Source organism: Humulus lupulus, chromosome 1 (assembly GCF_963169125.1).
Source record: "Humulus lupulus chromosome 1, drHumLupu1.1, whole genome shotgun sequence".
NCBI classification, from domain to species: Eukaryota; Viridiplantae; Streptophyta; class Magnoliopsida; order Rosales; family Cannabaceae; genus Humulus; species Humulus lupulus.
The window spans coordinates 206,175,879-206,187,513 of NC_084793.1; the positions used below are offsets into that span (position 1 = coordinate 206,175,879).

General features: G+C 40.6%; 2 protein-coding genes across 2 annotated transcripts; one reads left to right on the plus strand and one right to left on the minus strand.

Moving 5' to 3' along the window:
- Positions 1-4,617: 4,617 nt before the first annotated feature.
- Positions 4,618-5,700, minus strand: LOC133827884 (uncharacterized). Its single transcript, XM_062258838.1, has one exon. The coding sequence runs from the start codon at positions 5,698-5,700 to the stop codon at positions 4,618-4,620; it is 1,083 nt and encodes a 360-aa protein (XP_062114822.1).
- A 241-nt stretch (positions 5,701-5,941) lies between these two features.
- Positions 5,942-8,224, plus strand: LOC133827900 (F-box/LRR-repeat protein 4-like). Its single transcript, XM_062258839.1, has 3 exons — positions 5,942-6,036; positions 7,740-7,869; positions 8,018-8,224. Exons 1-3 carry the CDS (start codon positions 5,942-5,944, stop codon positions 8,222-8,224), a joined length of 432 nt encoding a protein of 143 aa, XP_062114823.1.
- The last annotated feature ends 3,411 nt before the right edge of the window (positions 8,225-11,635 follow it).

Consider the following 11,635-nt stretch of genomic DNA (forward strand, 5'->3'; position numbering starts at 1 on the left):
AGCAAATCCAGAGCACAACCAGTCAACCAGAGGAGGAGTCATCATTCAGCGAAGGAGCAAGCGTCAACCTGAAGAAATCCTGGCGGAAAGGACGGTCACCACTGACTGTAAAAAACATAAAGAGTATCTGGTAAAATGGAAGGGGCTCACAGATGATGAGATCAGCTGGGAGAGGGCGGAAGACTTGAAGAAGATCATGCAGAAGATTGAAGATCTACAAGCTACTTCGTCGAGGACGCCAATGGATTGAGTGGGGGAGAGTGTGGCGTGTTTCCCCTTTAGCACACCCACATAGGGCCATTTTGTAAGTGAGCATGCCTTTGTGCTTGATCATCAGTGAAGTCTTGCACCAAGCAACCTCATGGGATACGGTAGTGGCAGTTTTGTAATTATGCATATGTTTCCCAGACAAAAATCATATATGTTCCTGGAAAGACCTTATTTCCCTAGAAGGCTCCTTAGGGGGAGGTTACCTGGTGACTTAGGGAAGCACCATGGCCATCAGCAAATAGGGGCCAAAGCTGTGTACTCCCTTGCCCTATCAAGGCTATATATTAATAAAACAATATTTATCCATACTTGCCCCTGTGTGCTTCCTTGTTTCCTATGTGTTACTTGTTTGTTATCTTCGTTGGGCCATTGCATGCCACTTGCCTTGTTGTGTGCTTTGTGTTGTGTGGACGTTCCTAGGAATGACTTGCTTTGTGCTTGCTCATACTTCGTTATTGCCCGTTGCATGTCCGAGATGTGTATGTTGCTAACCACTGAGTTTGTTTGCCTATAGGTGTGTGTTGTAGGCTGACTTGCTAGCTTGAAGAGTCTGCAAGTGTCGCACGTTCCGTCTAGTTGGAGTACCCTAATAGCCGGCCCATGACACAAAGCACCTCCACTAAAGTGTCCTACTACTCTAGTAACTTGGATATAGGTCACATGTATTCATAATACTAGTGGACTGTACTAGCAATAATTAATCTAAAGATTCCATAACTTTATTTTACTGTGAACTATTTAAATTTATTATCTTAATCTCAATCCTCCCATACCAATATGAGATTAAGACCACATAGATAAACTTTGGAATTTTATGATATTCACTTAATATTATCATATAATATCAGACATAGTAATTCAATTCAATTCAATTATTTATTTCATTTAAAACAATTGTCAACTACAATTGCTTTAAGGGCACTATTCCCAACACCTAGTACTCCTGCCGAGGCATCTCGAGTTTCTGGGAATATTCTTCGCATGACTAGATCCCCCACGTCAAACTTTCGTTGCTTAACTCTTGAATTGAAGTACCGAGCAACCTTTTTATGGTCGGCAGCCAGGTGTATGTTGGACCTTTCACTTCTTTCTTCAATCTAGTCTAATGATTTGGCTAGCAGCTGGTGGTTATGATCTTGGTCGTATGTCACATGTCGGTGAGATGGGGGAGTCACCTTAACAGGAAACACTGCTTCATATCGATATGTGAGTGCAAATTGGGTATCACTAGTGGCTGTTCGCTCGGTAGTCCCGTATCACCAGAGTACTTAAGGCAATCTCTTAGGCCAGTTTCGTTTATCCTCTTCTAAACGCTTCTTTAGAGTGTCTTTGAGAATTTTTTTAACTTCTTCTACCTGCCAATTTGCTGGAGGATGTGGTGCCATCCTTGGCACATAAATGAGTGAGCAATTGGCTATCAAACTAGGTGCCATTGTTGGACACTATTATTTGGGGTAGACAAAATCTACAGATTATATTTTTCATTGCAAAGTCCAATACTATTTTGGAAATGATGGTTTCCAGTGGCTCGGCTTCCATCCACTTGGTGAAGTAATCAATTGCCACTACTGGATACTATACATCCTCATTTCCCTTTGGTAACCGACCAGTAAGGTCAATTCCCTAAATGGTGAAGGGCCATGGACTTTGCATTTGAGTAAGCTCATTTGGGGCATCTCGGGGTGTCTTGGAAAACCTCTGACACTTGTCACATCTTCAAACATATGCAAAGGCATCTTCATTCATAGTTGGTCAGAAGTAACCTTGCCTTAGAATCTTTTTAGATAGACTATTCCCCCCAGCGTGATTCTCCCATAAACCCTCATGAACCTCTTCCAACATTTTTCCTGATTCTATTTGGTTGACACATCTCAACAATGCCATGGAAAATCCCCTTCTGTACATAACCCCGTCCAGGATTAAGTACCAAGCAGCTTTCCTCATCAGTATTCTAGACTCATTACGTTTGCTAGGAAGGGTTCCGTACTCTAGATAAGTTGTAATTGGGGTCATCCAGGATGGAGTGTTGTCTATCAAATGGACCGGCTCTGGTAGGTTGATACTAGGTGCGTCCAGGTACTCAATGGGGAACAAGTTGGCTTTTTCCACTACTGCACTGCTGGCCAATGCATCCGATTTTGCATCCTGTTCCTTTGGTATCTACTGGATAGTGTATTTTTTGAACTGAGCAAGCAAGTCCATGATATTGCTATGGTAGGCCATCATTTTTTACTCGGGAAATATATTCACTATGGACCTAATTGACAAACTGCTATGAATCCCTGTATATATCCAAGATTTTAGCCCTCACATCTCTCGCCAACTTCAAGCCCGCGATTAGTGCTTCATACACTTTTTCATTGTTAGATGCATTAAAACCAAAGCGGAGTGCGCAATGGATGCACTTCCCTTCAGGTGTTATTAATGTAAGATTGGCCTCAGACAGCTGTTCGGTAGATGTTCCATCAACATGTAGCTTCCAGACTTGTGCTTCATTATGGGAATGGATAATACTAGACTCTGGTTGTTCGATGTTCTGCTAAACACCTGTACTCGGCAGTGTTCCAAATTCTGATGGTTGCTCGACCATCTACTCGTCCAGCTCTGGTACACTATACACTCAGCTACAAAGTTTGCTAGAGCCTGACCATTAATTATTGTCCAAGGCTGGTAGGTTACCTCATATTGTCCCAACTATATTGCCCATTTGAGTAGCCGACCAGAGGTGTCCGACTTCTGCAGGACTTGGCGTAATGGCTGGTCTATAAGGACCTTAATGAGATGAGTCTAGAGGCATGGGCGAAGTTTTCTACAGGACAGGAGCAGGCAATAAGTCAAATTTTCTACCCCGATCAGCCTTTTACTAACATAGTAGACTAGGTGTTGGGCTCTGTTTTCTTCTCTGACCAAGGCTGCACTGACATCATGTTCCATTACTGCCAGGTATATGCACAATTCTTCACCTTCCAGGGGTTTTGAAAAGTTCGGGGGTTGTTCCATTGTTGTTTTAGAGCTTGGAAAGCTAGTTCGCACTCCTCAATCCATTCAAATTCTTGCTCCCCCCGAGGATGTTGAAAAACAAAACATACTTATAAGTAGATTTGGATACAAACCGGCTTAGTGCTACTATATGCCCTGTCAGGCTTTGCACATCTTTGATCATGGAGGGTGAGTGCATGTCCATTAGTGCTTTTATTTTCTTGGGGTTTGCTTCTATTCCCTTGGAGTTCACTATTAACACCAAAATTTTACCTGAACTTACAACAAACAAGCATTTTAAAGGGGTTAATTTCATTCTATACTGCCTCATAATGTTAAAAAATTCTTCCAAGTTGCCAATGTGCCCCCCAGCCCTTATGGACTTCACTAACATATCATTAATGTAGACCTCCATGTTATGTCCCCGGACAGCCCTTTCCCCACCTTGGCAACTCTGGTCGGGTACTCTAGATCAAGTGGGACTTCTTCTAATTCTTCGACTGGGCCCACTCCCATATCAATATCCCCTAAATGGGGGTATATTGTCCTCCCACCTGTTTTGGACCACATCCTATTTCGAGTTATTGGGACCTGCAAGCTGTGTGGTGGAGACTGCCTTTCCTACTTTTTTTACTGAAGATTTATAACATTCCCTAGCTACCAATTGATTCCCCTTGAGACATCTGACACCTGCCTGAGTTGGAAACTTGAAGAGCAGATGGAAGATTGAAGTTACTACTCGGAGGTCATACAGGGCTGGTCGGCCTATCATGGCATTATACAGAGAGGGGATGTCAATTATAATGAACAAGGCCATGACAGTGTTGCTCTTAGGTGTCGCCCCCATCATTAGAGGTAGCCTTATGCTTCTAACTGGGGCCATGTTTCCTCATATGAACCAGTATAGAAGATGCTCGCATGGCTCTAGATCTTTGATGCTAAAATTTATTCGCTTCAGGGTGTTCCTGAATAGGATGTTGGTGGATGACCCATGGTAAATAATCGTTCTGGCCAAAATCATGTTGGCAATCTAGACTTCCACAACCAAAGGTCATTATGTTGATGACGCACATGCCCAGTGTCTTCCTCGCTAAATATGATGGGCTCACACTCATAGCGAGGCTGTTTGAGAGTATGCACTTGGACAACCAGTTTATCATCATCCTGCTCGTATTTAAGGGAACAAGAATATTTTTCTCGTGCCTTGCCAGTATTACCAACCAAATGTGGTCCTCCACAGATCATATCTAGCCGGCCAACGACTGGTGGTGGTAAAAGAGGTTGATTACCTTGATACTGTTGCAGGGACTGTTCCTGAGGATGTTGGTTGGTAGAAGGCCTTACATAGCTCTTCACATGAGCATTGTTCTACCTAATGAGGAAATATTTCTCTTCCTTCAGGTGGTTACATTCATTGGTTTCAAGACCATAGTCATTGTGAAACTGAAAGAATTTAGTCGTATCCCGTCTGTTAAAATCCTTCCTCATTAGTGGAAGTCTTCTATACCGTATGACCGTTTGGGTAGCATTGAAATCATCTACACGGGGCTCCAACATGATGGAGTAAGTAGTAAACTTAGGAACATATTCTTCTGGTTTGGGCTGCTCGGTAGTTTTAGGCTTCTTGCTATCATTCTGAATATTACTGCTTCCAGCCCCGTTACGACGTTTGTTGTTTTTGGCCCCATTTTTATTTTCTCTTGCTGTGTTAGTGGTACTCCCAGCATCTGTTTTTCCCTGCCCAGTAGCAGCTTGAGTTGGATTATCTACCTTCCATTCAGCTTCCTCAAGCTTAATAAATTCTTCTACCCGATCAAGGAATTCCAGGGTGGTACACACAGACTTCCTCTTCAAGCTGCTCCAAAATGGGTTTTTTACTTTGATTCCTGAGTTAATGGCTATCAATTTACCATCATCACTCAAGGATTTCACCCTAATGGCCTCCTCAATAAAACGTTGAATGTAGTCCTTTAAAGGTTCATTATCTGTTTGTTTTATGTCGAGCAGGTCATTTGGCTCTGCCATAAGCGACATTTCCGAAGAAAATTGGGAATAGAATATGCTTACAAATCCATCACATGTTGTAATTGACCCTAGCTGCAGCTTGAAGAACCACTGCTGGGCGATTTTAAACAGAGTTGCATGGAAGATCCTGCACCTAGCATCATCCTGAATCCCCTGGGGATCAGTTTGTAGTTCAAGGTTGTGAACATGGGGCACTGGGTCTTCCTGTCCAGTGTACATCTTCCATGTTGGCATCTTGAATTTGATAGCTATGGGCAGCTGGTTACTATGTTCTAAAAAAGCGGAACCACTCTGCCTCTCCATTTCAATGTCCGTCAACTTATGAGCTCTCAGGTTTCTTACCAATCGCCTTAGCAGATCCAACTTGGCCTGGATGATTGGGTCTGTAGCTGCCTGGGGCTGCGCTGCATTGCGAACCTCATCCATTCTCAGGTCCCGAACAGGCTCAGGAAGAGCTATGTTATTTGAGTCCCAGTTTTCCTTGCTGCGATTGAGAGCATCTCATAAATCTTCACCTCCCCTAAGGCCCATTCGGTTGAATACAAGGTTTGGTCATGGCCTTCCCCCAGCATTTTTTCTATCTTCTCAGCTTGGTACTAGTGGTACTCCCTGGACCCTTCATTCTGGGGTGGCTGGTTGATCGGGACATCCTGCCCTTGTGGAACAAATGGTCATTCGGGCTGGTTACCCCTCTGATCCTGATTATCTTGTTGGCGGACTTGACTCGCTGCCTCGTCATGATCATATCCATCGCATAGTGGGGTATGTACGCACTACTAACCTTTGGCTCCTCCCTTCTTGTTCTTGGTCGTTACTATTGGTGCTGTCTTACCTGACCAGGTCGTTGTTGGTTGTTTCGAGGTTGACCACTCCTATTCGGCACTGGTGCTCTGGGGTTGCCATCCCGTCCTACAACACCAAGAATTCTATCACGACCACTGCCCTGAGATCTTGGCCAAAAGTTTATTGCTTGGTCCTGTCCCATCTAGGGACTTGCATGAACCTATTCATCAGCTGGTAAGGGATGCATGTTGTTATTGGCTTGGGCGCCACTATCAAATCGGTGACTACTAGTCGGACCCTGATTCCCCTTCTGAGGTCGAACCTTTGGTCCATTCATGACTCCCTCACCGAAACCAAATATAGGAGGACGTTGTTGGTTGTGACCAGTAGTTCCAGCTGCAGTCCCATACCCTGAGTCTGTTGCTGTTGCATGTAATTGTGGATGGAATCAATAGCCTCCCTAGTTCGGCGTTCCATGTCTTCCTGACAGGCTTGTGCCTCACAGGCATGTTGATCCATCCATTTTTGGAAATCTCTTCTTTATTTTTTTGAAAGCCTCATTAATGGCCTCCTCGGTGGTAGCCCACCATTGGTTCATGGTGGCAAGCTGATCTTGCATTCATCCCATGACCTCTCTTATCTACTCAATTTTGGGGTCAAGTCCTTCAGCTCTTGGTCGTATCGTCCAAGACCTCTAGCTCTTGGTTCTGGTTGGTCAGTACCTCTTGTAGCACCTCCACCTGAAGCTCCTGCATTAGTAACTCTTGTGAAGGTAGTAGCCCCATGCCCAACTATAGTGGGTAAGGCAGCCTACCCCTCGGTGCCAGGCGGGGTTGTGGGTGGCAAATCAGCAAGCCCCCCGTTCAGATTTATCATTGAGGGAACTTTGTGCGACGATTCAGCTTCGCGCTCCAGAGGTTCTTGACGTAATCTTCTTGTTGAAACCACCATCACTACACCAAATACCCCTTTCCATAACACATGAATATAATAGTATTGAAAAAGTATTATAATACATCAAATAATAAAATAACAGGTGGGAAAAAAAATTGGCGGTACAAAAATTTGTGGTACCAACATTTTGGAGCCAAACTATCTTCTACTTTTTACTTTTTTTATTTACCTCTATTTTTTTATTTCCAAAGCTCTAAATAGTTTTCTAACCCAGCCGTGACGCCTGTTCCCTCGTCTGCAAGCGGTGGCTAGCCCTATAGCGCCTCAGCCACACCACGCTCCGGGTCGGCGCTACCGGCAGTCCTGACCTCTTCGTCAAGCTCCTTTCCCGTCGATTCTTCAATGTTCGTAATGTTCACATTGATGAGCGCTTGAATATTACGCTCCCCGTTGAGCTCGTAAGATATTTTATTTACCCCAAACTAATTGACCTTTAGTTTATGCCCGATTCTAGATTGTGATTCACTTGTTTCTTCCTCGTATAATTTTTTTTTCTCTAATTCTGGGTCGTATGATTGGATTGAATTAGGGCGGATGTGGTACCAATCGGGCTAAGCTTGTTCTTGTTTATCGATATGACCCAGTTTATTGTTTATTATTTTATTATGGGGACATGGAAGAAGGCACGGGAATAACAATAATGTGGTTTCGTCTCTTCAACTATATGCTACTGAGAAAAATGGGCCTGAAGATGTTTGATTTGAGTCATGTAGTTTATCTGATGCTAGGTTGATTGCCCTTGGCGAAGGCTTTCCGAAACTTGAGAAGCTGAGCTTAATCTGGTGCTCTAACGTCTCAAGTTATGGCTTAATTGCACTCGCGAAGAAGTGCTCATTTTTAACAGCTTTAGATTTACTGGTGAATTTTTGGTCTACTATACTTGAAATTTGAAGTGTTTTATGTGGGTCTTATCTGTTTCTGTTAAAATAAATTAAAATATATTCATCGTTTACCTCATTTTTCCCAAGTTTTTGTGACATATCATTTTGGTATGGTTTTCTTTAAGGGTTGCTATGTTGGAGATCATGGTCTAGCTGCTGTTGGACAGTCTTGTAAGCAGCTTGGGGATTTAAATTTGCGATTTTATGAGGCCTTAACAGATGCGGGTTTTGTTGAATTAGCTCTTGGTTGTGGGAATTCATTGAAAGCTCTTGGTATGTCTCACTGGGAGCAGTGGGCGTACATTGCAAGTCTCTTGAGACCCTTTCTTTAGATTCTGAGTTCATGCACAACAAAGGGGTGCTTGCTGTAGCCCAAGGATGCCCATTTTTGAAAGTATTGAACTACAATGCATTAATGTTACTGATGAGGCTTTGAAAGCTGTAGGCACTTCTTGTGCGTCATTGGAGTTATTAGCTCTATATAGTTTCCAAAGATTCACAGATAAGTTAATGCCATTTTTTAATCTTTGTTGCCTCAATTTTTACATCTTTATTTGATATGTGTTTTTGGTCATTTATTGTCGAGCAATGTGCTATCTGATTACAGGTATGAAGAATCTGTAACCATAGAACTCGTTGGAACAAATTAAATCTTGTGTACTTATTTTTTTGTCTATTTCATTTGCTCTTAGGTTCATTTTTCAATTTTTCTATTGATTGCCTCTAAATCTTATTGGGTACCTTAGTTTATAAGATAGAAGAGATGTGATACTTGGCTTTTTTTCATATCTTTATTCTATTTTCTAGTAAGTTCAGTACTTATTCTTTCATTTCATCCTGATTTTAAAACTCAGGGGTTTACGTGCCATTGGGAATGGATGTAAGAAGCTAAAAGATCTCACTCTAAGTGCCTGGAAAGGTTTTCTTTTTCTTCATTTGTTATCTTTTTTGCTAACATACTCTTTTGATCATTTCTCTGCAGGATCACAGAGAAAGTGAATGACAGGTGGGAGGTTTGTGTGAGCCTTAGTGATGGGAAATTTCAACAGGTATTTGAATTTTTATGTTAAATGAGAGTACTTTGATGCTGTTCTGCACTTTTAAGGGTGTTTTATTCTGATTGTTTTCTCTTGTTAAACCAGGTTAGCTTTGTAAATTCAATTGCCACAATCAAGGGTGGAACTCATGTAGATCACGTCACAAGTCAGATCACTAATCATGTCATGAATCTTGTAAATAAGAAGAATAAGAATGCCAACTTGAAATCCCACAATGTGAATAATTATATATGGGTTTTTGTCAATGCTCTTATTGACAATCCTGCTTTTGATTCTCAAACTAAAGAAACTCTTACCATTCGTCCAAGCAGTTTTGGGTCTAAACGTGAACTCCCACCAGAGTTCTTAAAGAAAGGTTCGGGAAGCTCTTTGCTTGTTTATGTAGATGCACTCTTATCATTACTTTCAGTATCTTTGTTTATGTTTTACCTTTTAAACTTGTAGTGGCAAAGTCTGGCATTGTGGATAGTCTTCTTTCCTGGGCCAACTTCAAGCAGAACAAGGATCTTAAGAAAACAGATGGAGTTAAGACAGAAAGGGTTCACAATATCAATAAGCTGGAGGATGCTAATGAAGCCGGAGGAAGGAACTCTGAAAAAATGTACCTTGATTTTGACTGAAGGAGATTCGGCCAAAGCTCTAGCAGTAAGTTGAACGGCTTCAACAATTAGTTCATTCATAATCTGAACTTGCATTAGATTTCATTTTAACTCATTTGCGTACAAATAGATGGCTGGACTCTGTCGTTGGTCGAGACCATTATGGCATTTTCCCATTGAGGGGTAAACTACTCAATGTAAGGGAAGCTAGTGCTACCCAGGTGAGGGACAATGAGGAATTCAAGAACATCAACAGAATTCTTGGATTGCTGCAAGATAAGGAATACACAAGCGTGAAGTCTCTGAGATACGGTCATCTGATGATAATGACTGATCAGGTTTGATGCCTTTTCATTCGATTGTTTAATAGAAACAGTGCAATACTTTTTTGCTGATCTTTTTATGTTCGTACAGGATCACGATGGTTCACATATCAAGGGTTTGTTGATTAATTTCATTCATTCTTTCTGGCCATCACTTTTGAGAATTCCATCCTTCTTTGTGGAGTTTATTACTCCTATTGTGAAGGTTGGTGTCTTCGTTCGTTAAGTTTTTGTGTTGGAGTTCAATTATGGAGAATACCGGTTTCTAACTTATCTTCCATTGGTATTTACAGGCAACTAACACGATGGTTCATAAAGTACTATAAAGTTTGTGTTATTCAACTTATAAGTAAGACACCTGCTAGAATTATTGGATTCTATGAAGCATCAAAATTTTCTAGTTTTTCATGAACTCATCTTTCTTTATTATGTTTTCCAGGGTTTGGGAACCAGCACATCAAAGGAAGGAAATGATTACTTTCAAAATCTGGACATGCACAGAAAAGATTTCATGTGGGTGGATGAGAAAGATGGTGAGGCAACTAAGCTTGCATTTAGTAAGAAAAAGATAGAAGAGAGAAAGTGTTGGCTCCGTAGATTTGAGGTATGAAAAGGAACTTATATAATTTTCTTTGGAAATAGATGGTGAGTAAATTCTTAATCCTTTTTTGTTGATTTTCAGCCTGGTACTCACCTGGACCAAAAGGAAAAGCTCATTAAATACAGCGACTTTGTTCACAAGAAACTTATATTGTTTTCTTTGGCTGATCTACAAAGGTCCATTCCTTCAATGGTTGATGGCCTAAAGCCTGGTCAAAGGAAGATCCTCTTCTGAAGATCAGTAAGCACTTTCTTGCAGTTCAATGTATATATATGTTATTATTTATTTTCAATAAAATATTATCAGGCCAATTTATGATAATAAGCTTTGAAACAACAAATTAGCTGAGAGCTTCTAATGGTTTTGACTTCTGATCTGTTATCTAATTTCATGCATTTTAACTTTCTATGATAATCTCATCTACCATTCAGAATTAAGATGAAATTAATCACCTGTTGTACTTGATTTAGTGTTGTAAGACCTCCATGGAGATGCTATCTGCTATATATATTGGGACCTGTTCATGTTTTCATTCATTAGTAATCTTATTAGTATAAATAATATGAATATATTATCATTAGAAATATAAACAATTAAGTGGTACTCAAAAAAGATACCACATAAGAGAAAATTCCAATGCCATATCATGTGAATAGTCTTCGCATGTCAAGGGACATAGCTCCCTGTATCAGAATTTTTTTCAACTCAGAAACTGACCCATTTAGTTTTTTAGCCTCTGCTTTTCTCTTTGAATTTATTTTGATTCTTCAATTCCTTGTTTACTTTTAATCTAATACTTGTGTTTCTTATGTTTTGGGCATGAAAACTATGGTGTTTCCCTTTTTTGGCTCCTATACTTATGTTACAGGAAATTCAATGAAATTATACATATAATGAATTATGTTTGGTTAAAAATTATTTATATAAATATACAATTAATTTCAGTCACATTTTTTTACAAGTGGTTTGAATCATATTCAGAAGGAAAAGAGAGAATAAAAAAGATAAGTGAAGGGACTAAACCATAAGTTGAAATCAACATGAAGGGACTAAACTATAAGTTGCATCCATTCCATATATTTCATAAGTTAATTAAAGTATGTGATGATTCCCAATGAATCACTGATAAGTGAATTGATTATATGGCAGTTTAGTTAGTTAT

Coding starts and splice junctions, on each gene's coding strand:
- LOC133827900 (XM_062258839.1), top strand. CDS start 5,942: ATGGTCATTCGGGCTGGTTACCCCTCTGATCCTGATTATCTTGTTGGC. Junction 6,037..7,739: donor CATATCCATCGCATAGTGGG/GTATGTACGCAC, acceptor ATCTGATGCTAG/GTTGATTGCCCTTGGCGAAG. Junction 7,870..8,017: donor TAACAGCTTTAGATTTACTG/GTGAATTTTTGG, acceptor GTTTTCTTTAAG/GGTTGCTATGTTGGAGATCA.
- LOC133827884 (XM_062258838.1), bottom strand. CDS start 5,700: ATGGATGAGGTTCGCAATGCAGCGCAGCCCCAGGCAGCTACAGACCCA.